The sequence below is a fragment of the Chrysochloris asiatica genome, unplaced genomic scaffold, assembly GCF_000296735.1.
Source record: "Chrysochloris asiatica unplaced genomic scaffold, ChrAsi1.0 scaffold00056, whole genome shotgun sequence".
Lineage (NCBI taxonomy): Eukaryota > Metazoa > Chordata > Mammalia > Afrosoricida > Chrysochloridae > Chrysochloris > Chrysochloris asiatica.
In genome coordinates, this window is record NW_006408574.1 from 2,432,928 (window position 1) to 2,451,252 (window position 18,325).

Consider the following 18,325-nt stretch of genomic DNA (forward strand, 5'->3'; position numbering starts at 1 on the left):
TGCTGATGCCCCACCCCCACCAAACCCACCAAACAGTGACTTGTCGGAAATGCTCAAGTCTGGTGTCTGCGCACTGGCTAAGGTTGCTGACTGTGTGGTGGGGGAGGGTAAGGGAAAAGGCCTCCCACTTCCCCTTTGCAGTTGGGGTGGAACGGCCTCTGGGTTACCCCAGGGTCAGAAGGGCCCCGGCTCCCCGCCTGGCCCCCCCTCCCACTTGGCCCCTGCCCCCTTCCCATCCCTCTGAAGCATGGGGGGCGGCGCAGCTGAGCAGACTGGAGGATGCCAGCCCCTCACCATCGAAGACATTGTCCTGAGTATTTTTAGAGCAGAAATGCTGACTCAAAACACAAACCACAGCAGACCCAGGGGACGGCTTGAGTGTGTCCACCCTCCCCTGCCCAGGGAGACAGGGAGGCCCGGGGAAGTGACAAGCACCGAGGCCCTGGGGAAGCCCCTGTCGACACCCACTGGGCACTGTCTTGTGTGTGGGTTCCAGGAGACACGGATAATGTGGGGGTGTCTTGGAAGCAGTGCTGGGGGCTGGGGCTTCTACTCACAGACCTCCCTGGTCCCTGCAACCTTAGGCGAGCGACCAACACCATGGGGTCCCCATGCTCCCGCCCTGCACGGAAGAGGGGGATAGAGGCGGGTACCTGGCAGACAGGTGCATTCGTGAGTGGTATCTCCTGTGGGGCGGCAGGTGCCCCCGTTCTGGCAGGGCGAGGGGCTGCAGGGCTGGTAAGGCAGCTCGCAGTGTGGGCCAGTGTAGGTGGGACGGCAGGTGCAGCGGTAGGAGCCAACCTCGTTACGACAGGTGCCCCCATTGCGGCAGGGTCCAGGGCTCTGGTTGCATTCGTTCACGTCTTGCCGGCAGGTGGGGCCATGGAAACCCGGTGGGCAGCGGCAGATGTATGAGGCCTCGAAGGGCAGGCAGTGGCCACCATTGGCACAGGGGTTGGAGGCGCAGGGGTCGGCCTGCTGGCACGTCTTCCCTGGGGGAGGCAGCGAGGGGTCAGGCCCCAGGCCGTATCATCTGAGGCAGCTGAAGACCCCAGGGTTTCCAGAGGCTGAGGAGCTTGGCAGGGAAGATGGCATTGGGATCTGAACCCAAACCCGTGCAATCTACAATCCCGTTGGGCAAAAAGAGGGTCCCTTCTCACTGATGAAGGGGCAGTGAGGGTGGGAGCCTGGGGCAGAGACTCCAGGGTGGGACAGTAGCCCTGGTGTCCTCCCAAGCACGTTGTCCCAGGCAGTCCGACAGGGGGAGAGCCCCTGCTGCCCTCACCTGACCAGCCTGGGGGACAGCGGCATTTGTACTCGTCAAGCGTGAGCAGGTCACAGGTCCCGCCATTGCGGCAGGGGTTGGTGAGGCAGGCGTTGTCCAGGGGCGTCAGACAGAGTGGACCGGAGAAGCCCAGACGGCAGCTGCAGGCGTAGTCCACTGTGCCGCCTTGGTCCAGCACATGGCATGTCCCGGCGTTCTTGCAGGGTGCGCTGAGGCAGGGGCTGGGCGCCTGGCACCGTTGGCCCACAAAAGCCCCGCTGCAGCTGTGAGGAGAGACCACATGTGGTGAGCCCCTAAGGCTCCCTGCCTCTCGGCACCAACACCTAACCCACTGCTGAGCTGACTGGAGTGCTGGGAGGCTGGGTCTACCCCCAACAAGCACTGGGCACAGCTCAGGTTCAGAGATGATGACAAGGTCGTTGCAGATTAAGCCACGTTCCCCCCAATACGTGCTCAAGCCTGTGTTCCTGAGAACGTGCAGACGACATTAGAAGTGTTGCTCTGTTCATGAGGCCTTAGGCGGAGAGACAGAACAAGCTGGAAGCAAAGGGTCACCGAGGGACACCGGAGGACATGCCCCGCAGCCACACTCTGACACCTCGGCTGGTGAGAAGGTGAGTGTGATCTGTAATCCACCCTCTAAGGTATTTGCATCACCCAGCCCACGTGACTGGTACCTATGAGAATGCCCCAAGTCCCCCACGGCATTCTGGCCCGGGCTCTCAGAAAACCAAGTCTCTTAGCTTTTCTGTGAAGTGCGAGTCACCTGATTTATAAAGGACCACGTGGGGGCTTCTTGACATGCATACGACTGACCGCACTGGGGGGGACCTGACTTCTTGTCACCAGCACCCCCACACCCCTCCAACCACAGGCTCACCCATTTCACAGCTGGCAAGACTGAGGTGCCTCCCCCAGAACTTGGGTCTGGCGCAGAGCAGATGTGTGTCTAGGGGGGTCTGCTCTCACACTGCCCATGCCAGGGAGTGGCTCAGATCTGCCTGCCCCCATCCCTAGAGCCCCCACCACCTGTTGGCCCAGCCTCCAGGGCCTGGTCACCTGGTGGCCTCCCCCCCTGCACCCCCCACCCCGCACTCCCAGGAAAGCTCAATAAAAACCCTGGGACCCGCCAGGCCTGATGCTTCCCAGCCGCAGAGCCCGTGAGGCAGAACGCCCCCGACAGCCGCCACCTCCCAGCCCCCTGGGAAGGCAGTTCCAAGCTCAGGCACTGGTCAGGCATGGTTTCCAGGCTGGCAGACTTGGCTGTGACCTGAAGCACAGACTCCCAGGGGCAAAAACGAAGCCCGCGGGTGGGTGAGGGGAGGCTGAGCAGAGGCCCACCCCCATCCCTGCGGCTGGGGAGGCATCTGTCTTCCCTGCCGGCTCTCATCATGGCCCAGGCTTGGGCTGGATGGCCGGGAGGACGCAGAATGGCCACTCTCTCAGCCCACCATCTGTTGCCAGAAGCCAAAAGCCCCAAACCAACTGGTTTAAAGAAAACATCCCCGCCCCCCAGCCCTGGGAGTTAACTCAGGCCCTCCTCCTGGCTTCTGGCCCGCCCACTGGGGGCTGACTCGGACCTGGAAGCCACCCCCCCCAGTGACCCCAGCTCCCCTCACGTCCATGCCTGCCTGCCTTTGGGGGCTGTGGGCTCTTGGCCAGGGTCCCCCCAGCATCCCCAGCCCTAAGCCTGGATCCAGTTACAGGCTGGCCGATTGGCCTGTCAATGTCCCCATTGTCCAGTAGGAGCTGGGCCTCGGGTCCCACTTGGAGAAAAAGATTCTTTTTCCTTGCAGCTGCCGACAAAGTCGGGGTGGGGGAGGGAAGGGGAAGGCTGGCAGAGGTGCTGCCTCATCAAAGGAACTTGTTCCCCCCCAGCAGACTCTAGGATCCACAGGAAGGGGGCAGGATGTCCCAGCACCCCATGGCTTTGGGGGCACCTGAACAAAGACACGAAGGGGACGGGACAGTGGGTGTTCCTGGTGGGCCAGAGCCCCTTGCCCCCGTACACCCCGACCCTCCAGCTTTGAGACTGAGACCCCAGCTCCCAAGCTGCACTGCGCTGGCCAGCGAGAGGGAAAACACCCCGTAAATCAGGCATCAGCGGTGGACAAAGGGCAGCAGGAGCAGGTGTGCCTGTGGGTGAGGATGAGGCGGCAGCTGCTCTAGGCGGGCCGGCAGCCAGCCCACAGGCAGGGCGGGAGTGTCGACGGGCTCCCGAAGGGAATGCAGAGGCTGAGAGGGCTCTTGTCCCCACCCTGCCGAGGGACAACACAGTGAAGGCATGCCGCCTGCCAGTTGTCCACGCTATCCACACTAGCACCCACAGTTTCTCTCCGGCACGGCTGCTGGGCGGGCCTCCGTGGCGTGCACAGCCCAGCAGGTGTGTCGTGGGGGAAACAAAGGTTTGGGGGAGCTGGAGGTAGCTGAGTCTGGGTGGTGGGATGGGCCTGGGGGCAAATGGCTCAGCAGCTCCAGAGCCACCCCAAGGCCCATCCTTCCCCACCCATGGTCTCCTGCTCTGGCACCCTCAAGCTCAAACCCACCTGTCTGTCCCACTCTCCCCACCTGGCCAGACACCTGTTGCCTCCCCTCCACATCACCCAGAATTCCCTGAGGCCGCTGCGGTGCCCCTCTCCCCAGGGTGGCTGCCGCACTGTACCAACAGCCCTGACTGAGGAAGGTTGTCCTCACCTCAGCTTTGCCTTCTGTGGGCTTCCATACGACCCACCTCAGGGCAGCATAAAGACCTTCCCGGGGCCGACAAACCAGGTCACCTCTGCCCACACCACCCTCACCAGGGGCCCCCCTCTCTCCTCTGCCTGCTTCTCAAGACCCCACCACCACCACCCCCATCCCCCCAAGCAGGTGAGCAAGCACTACCACGGGCTCCGGGAAGGGCCGGGCATCCGGCAGACGCCACTGTCGGGGTGCCAAATGCTCCCCTCTGTCTGCTGCCCACAGCGCCTGGCTCCTGCATTGTTCCGGCTTCAACATTGCCACTGTGCGGCTCCCACCCATGGCCCCCCTGCCTGCGCTCCACAGAAATGCGACTCCAGAGAGCTCAGAGGCAGATGCCGCCTGACCTTTCACCCGGGACGAATTCCAAATTGTGCTGTTTTCCTTTCTCCACTAAGTGGCCATCTGCCACCCCCAAGGGACAGCTGACAGACCCTTGTCCCAAAGTGAAGGAGGCAGTGACTACTTGGTTCCTGCCTTCAAGGTGTTTTCCGTTGGCGCTCGGGCTGCACCCTTGTGGGGTCACCCAGGAAGCAGGGCAGGGGTGCCCAGCATAGCTTCGGCTGTCACAAGGAGGATCCAAATGCAGTGAGCTCCTCACCGCCGCGGAAGACAAGCCTGCCCATGGCAGGGCTTGGCTCACCACAAGTGGATCAGCGTCAGGTCCCCGGGGTGCACCTGTTGAGGGCACGCTGCCAAGCGGGACCCTGGGCACCATGAGGCTTCCCTGGCCAGCAGAGGTGCCTCACCACTGCGGGACGATTGAGGAGTGTGGAGGGAGGGGCAGCCTGCGCTGGGCCCCATTGGGGCGACTCTGGCCCAGGATTGCTCGCGTTAACGCTGGCAGGTATGGCAGGGACAGAGTGGTCACCCCCAGGTAGTAAAGGAGTTCTTTCTGCGTCCTCTCTGGGAGGGACGGATAGAGCCATCTAGTGAGGGGGTTGTGAAGCACCCTTTCCCCTCACCTCCCTGAAGCCACCCTGCCCAGAGCCCTCAGAGCCAGGCAGGGAAGGTGCTGGAGTTCCTGGCAGCTTCTGGGCCTTTGTTCCCACACCTGCCAGGGAATCAGATGCCAGCACGTGGGTTCTATTCCAGGAGCTTCTGAAAGTCGATGCTCCAGGCACCTAAGTGCTGGAGGCAGGCCAGCAGTGGGCTTAGACATCAGGAGGAAGGGCGGCACAGCCAGACCCCCTGTCCAGGACCAGGAAGGCAGTGTCAGTCGGGGGTGGGGTGGGAATGCCCGGCCTGCTGTTGACCCTGGACTGTGTCAGGGCGGGGACCCCACTCTTGTCTTGAAACCTTCTCCCCAAGTGGCCTGGTAAATTCAGTGTAAGGTGCTGGGAGGAGGAAAGGCAGGGAGGTGACGGCTTCAGGGAAGCCCTTTGTGTGGGAGCCAAGAGAACCTGCCTCGAGCCACCTCTCCCACCAGAGCAGGAAACAGACCCCCCACACACACACACATTGTCCCCACTCAGCTCAGGCCCAGCTGGGGAAGCAGCATGTCCTGTCTGAGAGGACGGAAAGGCCTGGAACAGAGGTCAGTCAGTTTCCCGGAGACTGCACTCATGGGCACCCTGCATGGCCAGCCGGGGCCACCAGGAGCTCACCTGTCACTCACAACCCCACAGGCTGCCCGTGACAGATGCCCCCAAAGACAGAGCCCTGAGCGCCCCCGAGACACATTAGGCAGGGCAGAGCTCCGAGCCGTACCCCAAAGATGCTTAGCAAGAGGTAGGCAGGTCAGTGGGCACAGAGGCCGCTCCGATCAGTAAGTGCAGGCAGGCAGGATTTCTGGTGGATACCTGAAGCTTCTCTTTCCTAGGAGGGTGGCTACCCCTGCAACGTGCCCCTGTCCATCGAGAACACAGGAGGCAGGGACCAAGGACCGCTCAGGCCTTTCCAGCACCTTCCAGTCCTTGGGTAGAGACCAAAGTGAGGCCCCACTGGCTTCCAGTGAGGGACTGGTTCTCAGAAGCTGGCCCTGGACTGAGGATCTATCTGCTTTAATTAGTTCAGAGGAGAAACTGAGGCCTAATCAGGTGGTGCCCACGGCACTGCTGTGATCTGGGAGCAGTCTTCACCCCACTGGCACAAGGTGGGGAGCTAGGTTGCTGACCCCTTGCAACAGACAACTTCTCAGAGGCAGCTGAGGAACTACTGAAGCCCCCTGGGAAAGAGGCAGGAGTATGTGTGCCCCCCACACATACACATCCACCCCAGTTGCCCTGCCCCTGGGCTGGATTTCACGCCTGACCACCTGACCTCCAGAGTCGACAGCCTGGTACAATGCAAGCTCACTTCCCACAGGCCACTGAAACCCAAGCAGGGGGCGTGGCTGGGGGGGCCCCTCAGGCTCTGGGCATCCCTGGACCATCCTGCAGAAGGTCCCACTTTCCCGGGAGCAATGGGACCCTCCCACCTTCCTTGGCACAAGACACAGGGCATAGTGCACACCAAAGTTCATCCCGGCTCCAGTGGGCTCTGGGAAGGGAGCTGTCAGCCCCTGCAGACAAAGGCAGAGCCTGCCCACATTCCTTCATTGCTCCCTAGAAACAACACCCCCATGAGGCCCCTCTATCCACCGCCTGGACTCGGCTTCAAGCTGTCTGGTGGTCCCAGAGGCCTGGACAACTGAGTAAGGCCACCCCTCCTGTCACCATCACTGCCCCCTCACTGGCCACACAGAGGCTGCTGCCCCCAGCTCATGCCAGCCAGGCAGACTCCGGCTCTGCACACAACCTCGTCCAAACCCTGCAACTTCTCGTGAGCCCCACAGAACGTTGTACGAGCTCTGCAACCCCTCCCGACTCCCACAAACCTCAGGCAAATCCCACACACTTCTCCCCAACCCTGCAGCCTCATCTAGACATGACAACTTCATCCGAGCCCACACACCGGTCCTGAAGCCCTCCCACCGGGGCGCTGGACCTTCCTGGGTGAATGCTGACTGGACAGAGCTGAAGCCCTCCTGTCCAGTAGACAGGGTGCAGGGCACCGGTACCGCGGCACAGTGACGACAAACGTGCAGCAGGGTCGTCAGCCCAGGTCACCAGGCAGCAGGGCACATGGCTGAGTACAAAACTAAACCGGCTCGGACGTGGCTCCCTGCAGCCAGATGAGTGAGGCCTTCTGGGAACCCGGGCTGCCCTGCTCACCTGGCTCCACCCACTCATCCCTGTCCAGGTGTGACCACCAATGGGACTGAGGGCACGGGTGTGACTACCAAGGGGACTGTGTGAAACCCCAGGTGTGACCACCAAGGGGACAGTCTGAGGGTCCAGCTCTGACCACCAAGGGGACAGTCCAAGGGTCCAGGTGTGACCACCAAGGGGACAGTCTGAGGGTCTAGGTATGACCACCAGGGGGACGGTCCAAGGGCACAGGTGTGACCACCAGGGGACCTACCTGAGGGCACATGTGTGGCCACCAAGGGGACAGTCCGAGGGTCCAGGTGTGACCACCACGGGGACTGTCCAAGGGTCCAGCTCTGACCACCAAGGGGACAGTCCAAGGGCACAGGTGTGACCACCAAAGGAACTGCCTGAGGGCACAGGTGTGACCACCAGGGGGACTGTCCAAGGGCACAGGTGTGACCACCAAGGGGACAGTCTGAGGGCACAGGTGTGGCCACCACGGGGACTGTCCAAGGGGGTCCAGCTCTGACCACCATGGGGACAGTCCAAGGGCACAAGTGTGACCACCAAGGGAACTGCCCGAGGGCACAGGTGTGGCCACCAAGGGGACAGTCTGAGGGTCTAGGTATGACCACCAGGGGGACTGTTCAAGGGCACAGGTGTGACCACCAAGGGAACTGCCCAAGGGCACAGGTGTGGCCACCAAGGGGACAGTCCTAGGGTCCAGGTGTGACTACCACGGGGACTGTCCAAGGGTCCAGCTATGGGATTGGCTGAGGGCCATGCCGGCTGGCTTCCAGAGGCACCTGGGGGAGGATCTGTCTAAGCCCCCAGGTCCCTGCTGGCTGGGGCACACAGCCTCATGGGGCCTCCCTGGGGCTTCTAACCAGATGGGCTGGAGAAGTCAGGAGGTCTGGCTTGAGGGTGGAGGGAAGCGAGGCTGACCCAGGGGTCGGGGGTTACAGGGCGGCCTATCCCACCCCCAGCCTCCACTCAGCATCTGACTAAAGAGCTGTCAGGGGAAAACATGCCTGCCGCCCGCAGTCTGGCTTCTCCCCAGCTCTCATTTCCAGTAATCTTCGGAGTTTCCGCTTTACCAACAACCGATACATAGAGGAAATGGTGGGAGGCTGGCCCTGCCTGCCCGCAGCCCAGATGAATCTTCCCAGAGGCTGCTACGACACAACGGAGCTCTCACCACCCACTCCAATCACACTGGTCGGCCTCCCGGGGGCCTCTCAAGTTCCATGAACCACGTTGGCCTGAGATGGCCTTGGAGAGAGCCAGGCTTGGCCAGGGCCTTGACCCAACAGCGGGTTTCCTAGCCCAGCCCCATGTGGTCTGCATTCCTCTGAGGAATGACTATTGCTTTCAGGGGCACCTGCTACAGGGAAAGTGACTGAGGTGTAATTTTCTCCGACAAGACTTAGCACGAGAGCTTCTCTAATAAAACTGGGCTCCCATAGAGGCTCCCTGAGCAAACGCCTGGGGCACAGCTATGACCTACAGAGGGCGCCGGCGTGGGTGAGAAGGGGAGCCCGCTGCCCTGTCCCCACGCAGCCCCAAGCCTCAGCTTGACACAGGCAGCCAGCAACCTGCCCCCGCCCCCATGGGTCTAGGGGAGGGGGTCGTCAGACACTTCCTGTCCTCTCCCTCCACAGTGTACACACAGATGGGGCTCCCTTTACGCGATCTGTGGAGGAAGCATTTGTTCAGCAAGTCAGCAGATTGGCTTTTGAGAGAAACCAAATCAAGCATTCTGGAACCACAGCACGGTCTGGGGTGATGGGGCAGCTCTTGATGAGGTAGCTGTCACCTGAGCCCCCATCCTGGGACCATATGATAAAGACTCTGGGATGGCGCCATGTCCCACTGCGGGGCAGAGAAGCAGCTTCATTCTAGGGAGAAGGGGGTCAGGAGAGGCAAATGCTTAGCCTGAACTCACACTACGGTGTTGATGGTAGCATGTGCCCATCCCCATACACACAAGGAAAGTGGAGATTCAGGGCAGCATGTGCAGGTGGAGGATCCCCTTGGGAAGCCCCGAGGAGGGTCTGTTTCCAGAATCCACAAGGGCCTTGAGGACGCACAAGAAGCTGACTCCGGGGACAGCAAGTGTTCACCAGACCAGGAGGGAAGAGCACTGAGCTGCCCACTAGTGTCCCGTCACCAGGGTTTCTCTGGCCTCCGGCTACTGTGTGCCTGGGGACGAGCTACAGGAAGAGTCCCAGCATGTCTAAGATGAGGAGCCAGGTCAGCTTCTCCTGCCTCACAGGGCAAGCCCAGAACTTGGAGCTAACCACAGGGACAAGCAGAGCTGTGGTCCAGAGGCAGAGGGTGAGGCTGGAAGGGGACTCAGGCAAGGCATGTTGGCCTGGCTCACCCCTCTCCCCACACCCCCTTCACTCTCCCACCTCGGCGAGCCCCTCCCAGGGGTATCCCCAAGGTTCCAGTGGGCATTGGAAGTAGATGGAGCCTGTTCCCGGTCTGACTTGAACTCCTGACAGCTGTAGCCTGCCCGCCCTGGGGGCTGCGTCAGCTTGGCCTGGCCTGACCCACTTCCCAACCCCAGGCCTGCAAGTCCCCACAGCCCACACTCCTGCCTCGCCAGCATGGCAGATTCCCCAAGCCCACTGTGCAGCTAGCTCCCCAGTTGCTTGATGCCTGGCAGCTAGGAGCCAGGAACACACAATGGGAGAACACTCACACGTTTTCTAGGATGCCGACCTGACATCTGAGACCACCTGTGATTAGTCCCTGATGCACAAGGCAGTCCCTCAGGGAGTGTATTGCTGACACTCCAGCCTGGGTGGGTCTGGGACACTGCGCTGAGCTCGAGGCACTGCGCACAATTCCACATGAAGGAAATGTCTAGAACAGGCCATCCAGAGACACGCTGCTGCTTGACCCCTGACTAAGCCACTCGGAAGAGTCAGTGATCGGATGTCCCACCCCTGGGTTCAGAGGAAAGTGGGGACGACTGTCTATCGGGTATGGGCTTCCTTTTGGGAATGAAGGAAGCGTCTAGAACAAGACAGTAGCGCTGATTGCATAACATTGTGATTAACTGCAGGCCACTGAATTAGTGACCACGGGTGGACGGTCAACTTTATGTCGTGTAAAATACGCACGACCAAGCCAACTGCCAGGGAGTATGACTCATACTCTGAGGGTTTCCAAGACTGTAAATCTTTCTCCTACAGAGCAGCTGGTGGATTTGAACCGCCGACACTGTGCTTAGCAGTCCAGTGCTTAAACTACAGCGCCACCAAGGATCCCTGTGAAAATAGGAGGGTGCTCAAAAAGCTCAGGGAAGAATGCAATGAAAAGACAATGGGTTTTTCCCAGGAACTTTCTGAAGCCCCTATACAGGGTCGCTATGGGTCAGAATGGACTCGACAGCACTTAACAATAACACATATATGTGTGTGTGTGTGCTTGTATCCAGCATCACTGGGTGGTAGAACTTGTTTAGCATTCAACTACTAGCAGCAAGTTTGGCAGTTCAAACCTACCCAGAGGCCTGCCTGGCTTCTGAATCTACTTCTGAAAAGGTTACAGCCTGGAAAAGTCTGTATGACATAGTTCCACTCTACACACAGTGGGCCGCCCCGAATCAGCACCAACTCATGACAATGAACAGCTCTCTCTCTCTCTAGACCTGGTGTGGCATTGTAGGATAAGTACTGAATTGTTAAACCACAAGATCAGTGGTTCAAACCCACCAGCCACTTCTCGGAAACCCTAGACAGGGTTGCTATGAGTCGGGTCCAACTTCACAAAGTGTGGCGGTATGGGTTAATGCGCCAGACTGCCAAGCCGTTTGAACTGCAAGGTCAGTGGTTCAAGCTCACCAGCTGCTCCTCAGAAACCCTATACAGGGTCGCTATGGGTCGGAATCAACTCGACGGCACTTAACAACACCAAGTACTATGTACTATGTTAAGGAGTTCTGGTAGCGTAGTGGTTACAAATCAGGCTGCGAACGTGGGAGAAAGATGAGGCTTTCTGCTCCCGTAAAGATTTACAGCCTCGGAAACCCTGTACAGGGTCGCTATGAGTCGGAACCGACTCCACGGCACATGACCACCATCACCCACCACCAAGTACTATGTCGGAGTCCTGGTGTGGTGCCCTAGGATAAGCACTCAACCTCAAGGTTGGTTTGAACTGCAAGGTAGTCAGGTTCAAACCCACCAGCCACTTCTCAGAAACCCTATGCAGGGTCGCTATGAGTTGGAACTGACTCGACGGCACTTAATAACAAGTACTACGTTATGGTGTCCTGGTGTGGTGTACTAGAGGATAAGCACTAGACTGCAAGGTCGTGGTTCAAACTCAACAGTTGCTCCTCGGAAACCGTATATAGGATCACTCTGAGTCAGAACAACTAGATAGCACTTAATACCAGCAACTCACTCTCTCTCTCTCTCTCTCTCTCTATATATATATATATATATATACTGGATGAGTATATATACAAGGGGACTTGAAAAAGTTCATGAAATATGGAATTAAAAGACAATGAACTCTCCCAGAAACTTTTCAAAGCCCTTTCATATATACCTTTGTTGTGGTTAGGGGCCATTAGGTTGGTACCGACTCATAACGACCTTAGGCACAGCAGAACGAAACACTGCCCGATCCTGGGCCAACCTCACTACTGTTGCCACCTGGCCAATCCATCTCACTGGGGGTCTTCCTCTTTTTCTCTGACCCTCCACCTTACCAAACATGAGATCCTTCTCCAGCGACTGGTCCCTCCTGACAGTATGTCCAAAGTATGAGAGACGAAGTTTGGCCATCTTTAGCTATCCCAAAACTCCAGTCCCTTGTCCCCTGAGGATGGGCCCATCCTCAAGGCCAAGTGCAGGACAGGGTGAGGGGCAGGTGGGGGGGCCAAGGAGGGGCATCCTTCAGCCCGCCCCTCCTCCGTGGCTAGCCAATCTAACTGTCAATCACTGCCCTCCTCAGAAGTGCTCCTGTCTGGGCAGGCAGGAGCAGCCTCAGACTGGTAGAACCCGCCTAGCCACATTGCCAGGTCTGACCCCTGGGCACCTCCACTCCACCATTCTGCCGCACGTTGCCACCAGTACTGTCTCAGGTCCAGACCCACCTGGGTACTGAAGAAGGGGGCTCCAACCCCTGTACACACAGACGAGGAAAACGAGGCTCCTCACCTTCTACACCATTCAGTGTCCACTCTCCCTATCAGAGAAAAAGTCCACCTGGCCCCTGAGGGCCACCTAGTGCACCGCTCACAGGATCGCTGCCCCAAGCCTGCGACTCATTAAAGTCAGTAAAGTGTCCTGGGGCACAGAAGCTGACTCTAGTGAATCGTTCCTTCAGAGTCCATTTTCCCACCTACAAAATGGGGAAGACAGGTGGCTGGGGTCACCACCTGTCAGGCTGACCACATACAGGTGTGCAGAGTCACTGTCCTTACACTACTTAGAACAACTGAATCACGCAGTATGTTCTGCAGAGCTACATGCAGAGGAAACAGGAGGCGGTAATGCAACTCCCCCCCATCCCCCCCACCCCCCCACACACCAACAACCCCACCTGCCATGCAGGTGCCTCAACAGAGGAACAAGACAGCCCTGCACTGGTGGACAACGTGCTGTACAGAGCCCCAGCCGATGCACCCCAGCTCTGGCTCCTCCATTCACTATCTGCTCCAGCCACCCTATGTCTGCAAAGGCCACACCCTCTTCCTTTGGCTTAAAAACAAAAAGTATTTTTTCAATGGAAAAACTGTTGGCCCGCTTTTCACCACAGGCGCTCTGCTGGGGTCCGCCCCCCGACGTTCCCTGGTTAGCTGAGGGGGTGAACAGGTGAGACTTTCTGTTTGACCAAGTGTTTTGACAAAGCCCTGAGACAGCCTTTCCTCACTCCCAGACACAGCCCCGTGACCTCCTCTGCCCCTCCCCGGCGGCAGGTGACACAGTGGAAACCAAGTCACTTCCCTCCTCAATGGAAGGGAAGTCAGAGGGCAGGGCAGTGGTCAGGCAAGCACGTGGGGGCCAGGTGGCAGTTCTGTGATCTCAGCCACTCCATGGCATCACTCAAGTCCCTTGTGTCAGGGCCCCTTGGCCCACCCTCTGTACCTCTCTTGTCCCTTCTGACCCCACCTGGAAGGTAAGTGCTGTAACAGCAGGGCTTGGGGCTGGCATGTCCCCGACATGTCTCAGCACCTAGAGCAGAATGCTCTCAAAAGTGTGATGTGCTGACGACCACGTCTTCCCAAACAGCCAGTCCAGGCCCACGGGCATCTCCACAAGGGCTCAGCATTAATTCAACACCCAACTGATAGAGACCTAGGACCCTGAGACCAGCGGGTCAGCTCAAAAGGAGAGGGCAGGAGGAGTGGGGTGGCCTCTGCCCCTACAGTACTAAGAGCATGGTCTTTCATCAGCTATAGCACGGAGAGGCAGACTGGCACAGTGCCATGAACTAGGCCTTCGGTACAGGAGTCCCCCAGGCCCCAGCCAGCTACTCTGGTGGTGACGCCCCACTTCTGCCATTACCTAAAGTTACCCCCAAATCCCCACAGGCAGGGAAGGTCCCCTGATGAATCTTCCAGACGGAGGACACACTCCCACCCAGAGACTCTGCCCAGCCCCTGCTCCAACTGCAGGGGGGTGGGGGTCCTTTTTTCCCTTAGCAGGACTAGGAGGGGGTAGAAGGCCTCTCTGCTTACCCACAGGACCCCCACCTGCACAAGCAGTCTCCAGAGGCAAACCCCATGGGAAGGCCTGAACCAGAGACGGAACCTCCCTCTACCTGACCAGCAATCCTCGGGGTGGGAACAGATGATTCACCAAACTCCAGCCACTGCTGGTAAAACCGTTTCTCATACCCAACCGACAGGACAGCAAACTGGTACAGAAAGTCAAAGCACTGACTCCCACCATGGATTTGAACTCCCACCATGGGAGCGCTGGAAGTCTGCACCAGGAACACCTCAGAGGAAAGAATATGGCCTCTCCCTCAGCTGGGAAAGCCAACCTCTGGGCCCTGCTTGGATGTTGAGTTCCAGCAGGCCACAGGCCTCCTTCAGCTGGGACGGAGTCCTGGAGATGTGCAAGCTGGGCTCAAGCCCAGGGTCCAGAGAGAGACACCCGCTCCCTGCCGGAGGCCACAGGTTTGCTACAAATCCCAGAGGCCTGACCCTGCACCCCAAACATGGAGTTGTCCAGAGGTTGCCCATGGCCCCTCCTCACTGGATTTGCGGGGTATACACAATGGGATCTCTGTGGGCCGCACTTGGCTGAGCGCCCAGACAAACTGGGGGAGACTTTCCCGCCAAAAAAGGAGGGGGTTTCAGACCCAGTGCAGAATTGCTGAGCCAGAGACCTTGGGCGACTGGCTCAGGAAGGGGGATCCAGGGACCCCCAGATCTGGGGCATACCACACAATCACCTGGTTCTCTTGAAGCATTTTTGCCCTGGTGCCAGGGGATGGGGTGTCTGCCACTGCCCCAAACCCAAGAGCCAGCTTCAGCCTAGGTTGACCTCACTGGAGACCACTCAGCCACTCTAGTCCCTGGTGGCTCCCAGAAAAGACCACCCCAATTTTCCACCAGCATGGTATCCCTGTTCCCTCCTAAAGTCCTCTGCAGAAGTCCTAAGATTCTCTCTGCCTCCTGAATGGAAGGGGTTCGAGAGGCAATGTTGGGGGGGCTGTAGGGGAGGGAGCTGTGCATTCTGGGAAGTCCAGCATAATTAATCACACCACATTAATCCGCCTCCCCAACAATAGTGGCTGCACTGCCTCGGAATCCCAGCTGTCGGCCTCTGAATGAAAGGAAACAAGATTTAGGGCATCAAGCGTTGGTGAGGCTTCTGCAGGGGCAGAAGGCCCCCAAAAAAGCAAAAAAAAAAAAGTAGCGTGCATTCATTAGTGTCTGACAAAGGAACACTGTTTCTGTTCATTAAACTGCTCACAGATCTGCGTAATTGGCTTCAGTTGGTGGGAGGGAGCCTGGGGGTGGCTGGTGGGCAGGCGGGCTGGTCCAGCAGCAGAGCCGGTTGTCAGGGGAATGGGCCCATCAACGGCTGGAATGAGGCGGGCTGGACCCCTCCCCAAGGGCCTCCTCAGTATTCCCATCAGGGGCCAACTCAAGTTGAAGGACAACAGGCAGAGCAGGGAAAATGTCCCCAAGGCGGGCAGGCACTCCAAACAGATCTCTTAGGCTCCTCACTCCCCCTCCCCTGGCGCCCACTCTCCAGGCCAGCATAGTGAGGTCCCAGCCAAGAGTGAATCCCAGCTTCCCGACAGTCATCCCAGTCTGGAGAGATGGGCGGGGCCAGTTCACTTGGGGCCCAGCAGGCTTCTCTCCCTCCTCTCACCCCAAGACTGGAGGAGTGGCTGGGGGAAGGCCGAAGCCCAGGGTTGGATTTTGGTTTGACATACTTTAACAATTTCCTTCTGGAACTCGCCTGCCCACAGGTGCTCAACCTGTCCAGTGGAGGCCTTCCATAGCTGGCAGTAGGGGTCCTGAGCCCCTCAACAGGCCAGCTGTCTCTCAGGGGGTTCAGGAAGAAATGGGCTCTCAGAAGCTCCACTTAGAGCCCAGCAGGCTGAGGTGGCCACAAAGAGGGAACCCGGGCCCCTCCAAGGCCAGACCAGCTCACACGAGGCCTAATTGTGAGTGATTAGGTAATTGCCAGACTTTGTCCAATAAAAGTCAGCACGTGACGCGCCCAGCCTTCTGGGCCATCTCCACCAGACAATGGTCTAGTGTTCTGTCCCAGGCTGCCGCAGAAGGCAGGGGCTCCCTCTCCAACAAAGCAACAGGTCCCCGGGGGGCGCATACTCACACACAGGCCTCCGTGCCATTGGCAAACACTTCACACTTGCCACCATTTAAGCAGGTCTCCTCGCTGGGCTGGGAACACCGCAGGCCTGGAAGGTGGGGGAGGGCAAGAGACAAGGAGGTCAGCAGAGCTGGCCCGGCCCAGGAGGGCCCACCTCTGGAGACAGAGAGCCAGCCCTGTCACCAAGTGTAGATGAAGGTGGGCCATCAGACCTCAGCATCTTGGGGTTGTGGGGGGCACTGATGAATGCCTACATGAACCCCAAAAGGATTCACAGTTCCATATTTTAGAAACCGAGGCGGGGTGGGGGCAGGTAGTGCCCAAAGTGGAGGGGCGCTACTTAAGCCCCTCAGCAGCAGTGGCGAATCCGGGAGGACACCCAGAGCTGCTCTCCTTAACTTTGTACTCCACCTCTCCAGTTTTCTTTAGCGACTAGGAGCTAGGGCCCCCACCCAGTCCCAGAGATCGTCTTGATGTTCAAACATTCTGGCGGGAGGGGGGCAGCCGCGGGGAGGGGCGGGGGGCGGCCACCACTCGGTTCGTGGGAAAATGCGACAGCTGCGAGGCCCGTCGCCCCGCCCGCCAACAAAGCGCCGGCCGCGGAATCAGAGCTGCCCATTGTCGGGCCCGGGCCGCCCCGCCTCTGCGGACACCCAATACCTGCTCCCGCGCGGGCATCTCCAGGGGCAGCCCCACCACACCCAGGGGAGGGTGCAGGGCCCCGTTGGGAAGGAATGCGACCCCACTCCCGAGAAGGGGCCTCGTAAACGACGTCCCTCCCTTCTCCTCCAACCCGCTGGACAAGCGAAGCTCTCCCTCTCCAAAGGCGGGGACGGTGCAGTGACAGGGAGCTACTTTCCGAGAGAGGAAAAGTTCTCACCTCCAACTTTTTGCATGAGAGGAATTTATTACTAGATTGCCAAGGGACCCTTGGGATGGGAAGCGGGCCAGAAACTGCGTCCCCTCCCACGTCTCTCTCCCTCACCCCCCAAGATCGCCAAAGTTGAACTACGCGGAGCAAAGCGAAAGTCAGTCCCACCATGGGCGAGCGTCCCACAGCCCCCACCACAAAGCTGTGACCCGGGCTCCACATCCCCCAAGGGGAGACTGTAAGCTGTGGGTGGCGAGGGGGGAGGAGGGCCACAAGCCTGTGGGGGTCCGGGACCCGAGCCTTCCGCCGCCCCAAGCTGCAGCACGCGCGAACCTTCCTGAAGGGGAAGGGGGCCAGTTGGCCCTGGCCTCGCTGTCCCCGGTGCCCTGCCGGCCGGGGCCCCGAGGGTTAGCGAAGGCGAATGCAGCTCTGGGACCCCACGCTCCGCGCCCTAACATCCGCCCCCAGCGCGGGCCCAATGCTCAGAGAGAAGACAAATGGCTCCGAGAGGCAACAGGAAACCCAAACCGACGCGACTGAAATCGAAAATTGCTAGGCAGCCAGCGCGCCTAGCTGCGAGCCCACGCGCGGCCCCGGAAGGCGAGCTGTGCGGAGGGGCCCCGGGCCCCCCGATCAGCGCCCCGTACCCGGCTACCAGCACGGCCCCCGCGCCCGGGAGTGTGAGGGTGTCCTAGCCCCGAATTCCCAGTCCCCCAGTGGTTCTAGCTCAGCGCCGACAAAGTTGGCGAGGGGCGCGGAAAGTTGCGGGCTCGCTGGGCGGCGCCTACCTCGTGTGGCGGGGAGCGCGGGCAGCAGCGCCAGGCAGAGCAGCGGCGCCAGAAATGAAGGCATGCCTGCTTCCCCGCGGCGGCCTCCTGCGCCGGACGGCCGGCTGGGCGCACTCGCGCCGGGGGTCCTGCTCCGCCCTCTGCTTCCCGGGGACTGGTGAGCGGCGCTGGCTCTCACGGGCTCCGGCGCCGGCTGAACTTGCGGTCTCTACGTAGCGCTCGGCCAGCGCCCTGCGCTCCCTCCCGCGGCCGAGGCAATAGTGAGACGCCCGGCGGCCCTGCGCTCCGCCCCGCTGGGCCCCGCCCCGCCCGCCTCGAGGCCCCGCCTCCGCACCTCTCCCGCGATGCCTCAGTACCCCGCACCCTGGTTCGCTGCCCCTTGGTTGTGCCCCTCGGAATGCGCCCCTCCGTGGGATTGCGCGGCCGGATGGGGCGCTCGGACCCGGGGCAGCGCGGAGAAGGACGCCCCAGAGCAGGCACTACTTGTCTGTTCAAAGTTACGAGGCCAAAAGTTTGGGACGCTCTGCGGAAGGATCCGGCTCAGCCGTATACGTCTCAGCGACAATTGGGGACAATTTGCATCTCAATGGTCTAGGAGGCGCGGCGGAGCGGAGAAAGAGAGGCCGCGGGGCCGTGCCGGCGGGGCGGGGGCCCGGAGACTGGGCGGATTGGCTGAGGCCGAGTTT

General features: G+C 59.9%; 1 protein-coding gene across 1 annotated transcript in view; it reads right to left on the reverse strand.

The window, feature by feature from the left end:
• The window catches only part of NOTCH1 (notch 1), a 36,685-nt gene extending 18,982 nt beyond the window's left edge, over positions 1 to 17,703 (reverse strand). Inside the window, exons 1-4 of the mRNA XM_006863701.1 lie at positions 17,640 to 17,703; positions 15,984 to 16,068; positions 1,286 to 1,548; positions 654 to 992 (exon numbers count right to left, since the gene is read on the reverse strand). Of these exons, the coding sequence (XP_006863763.1) occupies positions 654 to 992; positions 1,286 to 1,548; positions 15,984 to 16,068; positions 17,640 to 17,703 (751 nt within the window). The remainder of the gene's footprint in view (positions 1 to 653; positions 993 to 1,285; positions 1,549 to 15,983; positions 16,069 to 17,639) is intronic.
• Between the last annotated feature and the right edge of the window lie 622 nt (positions 17,704 to 18,325).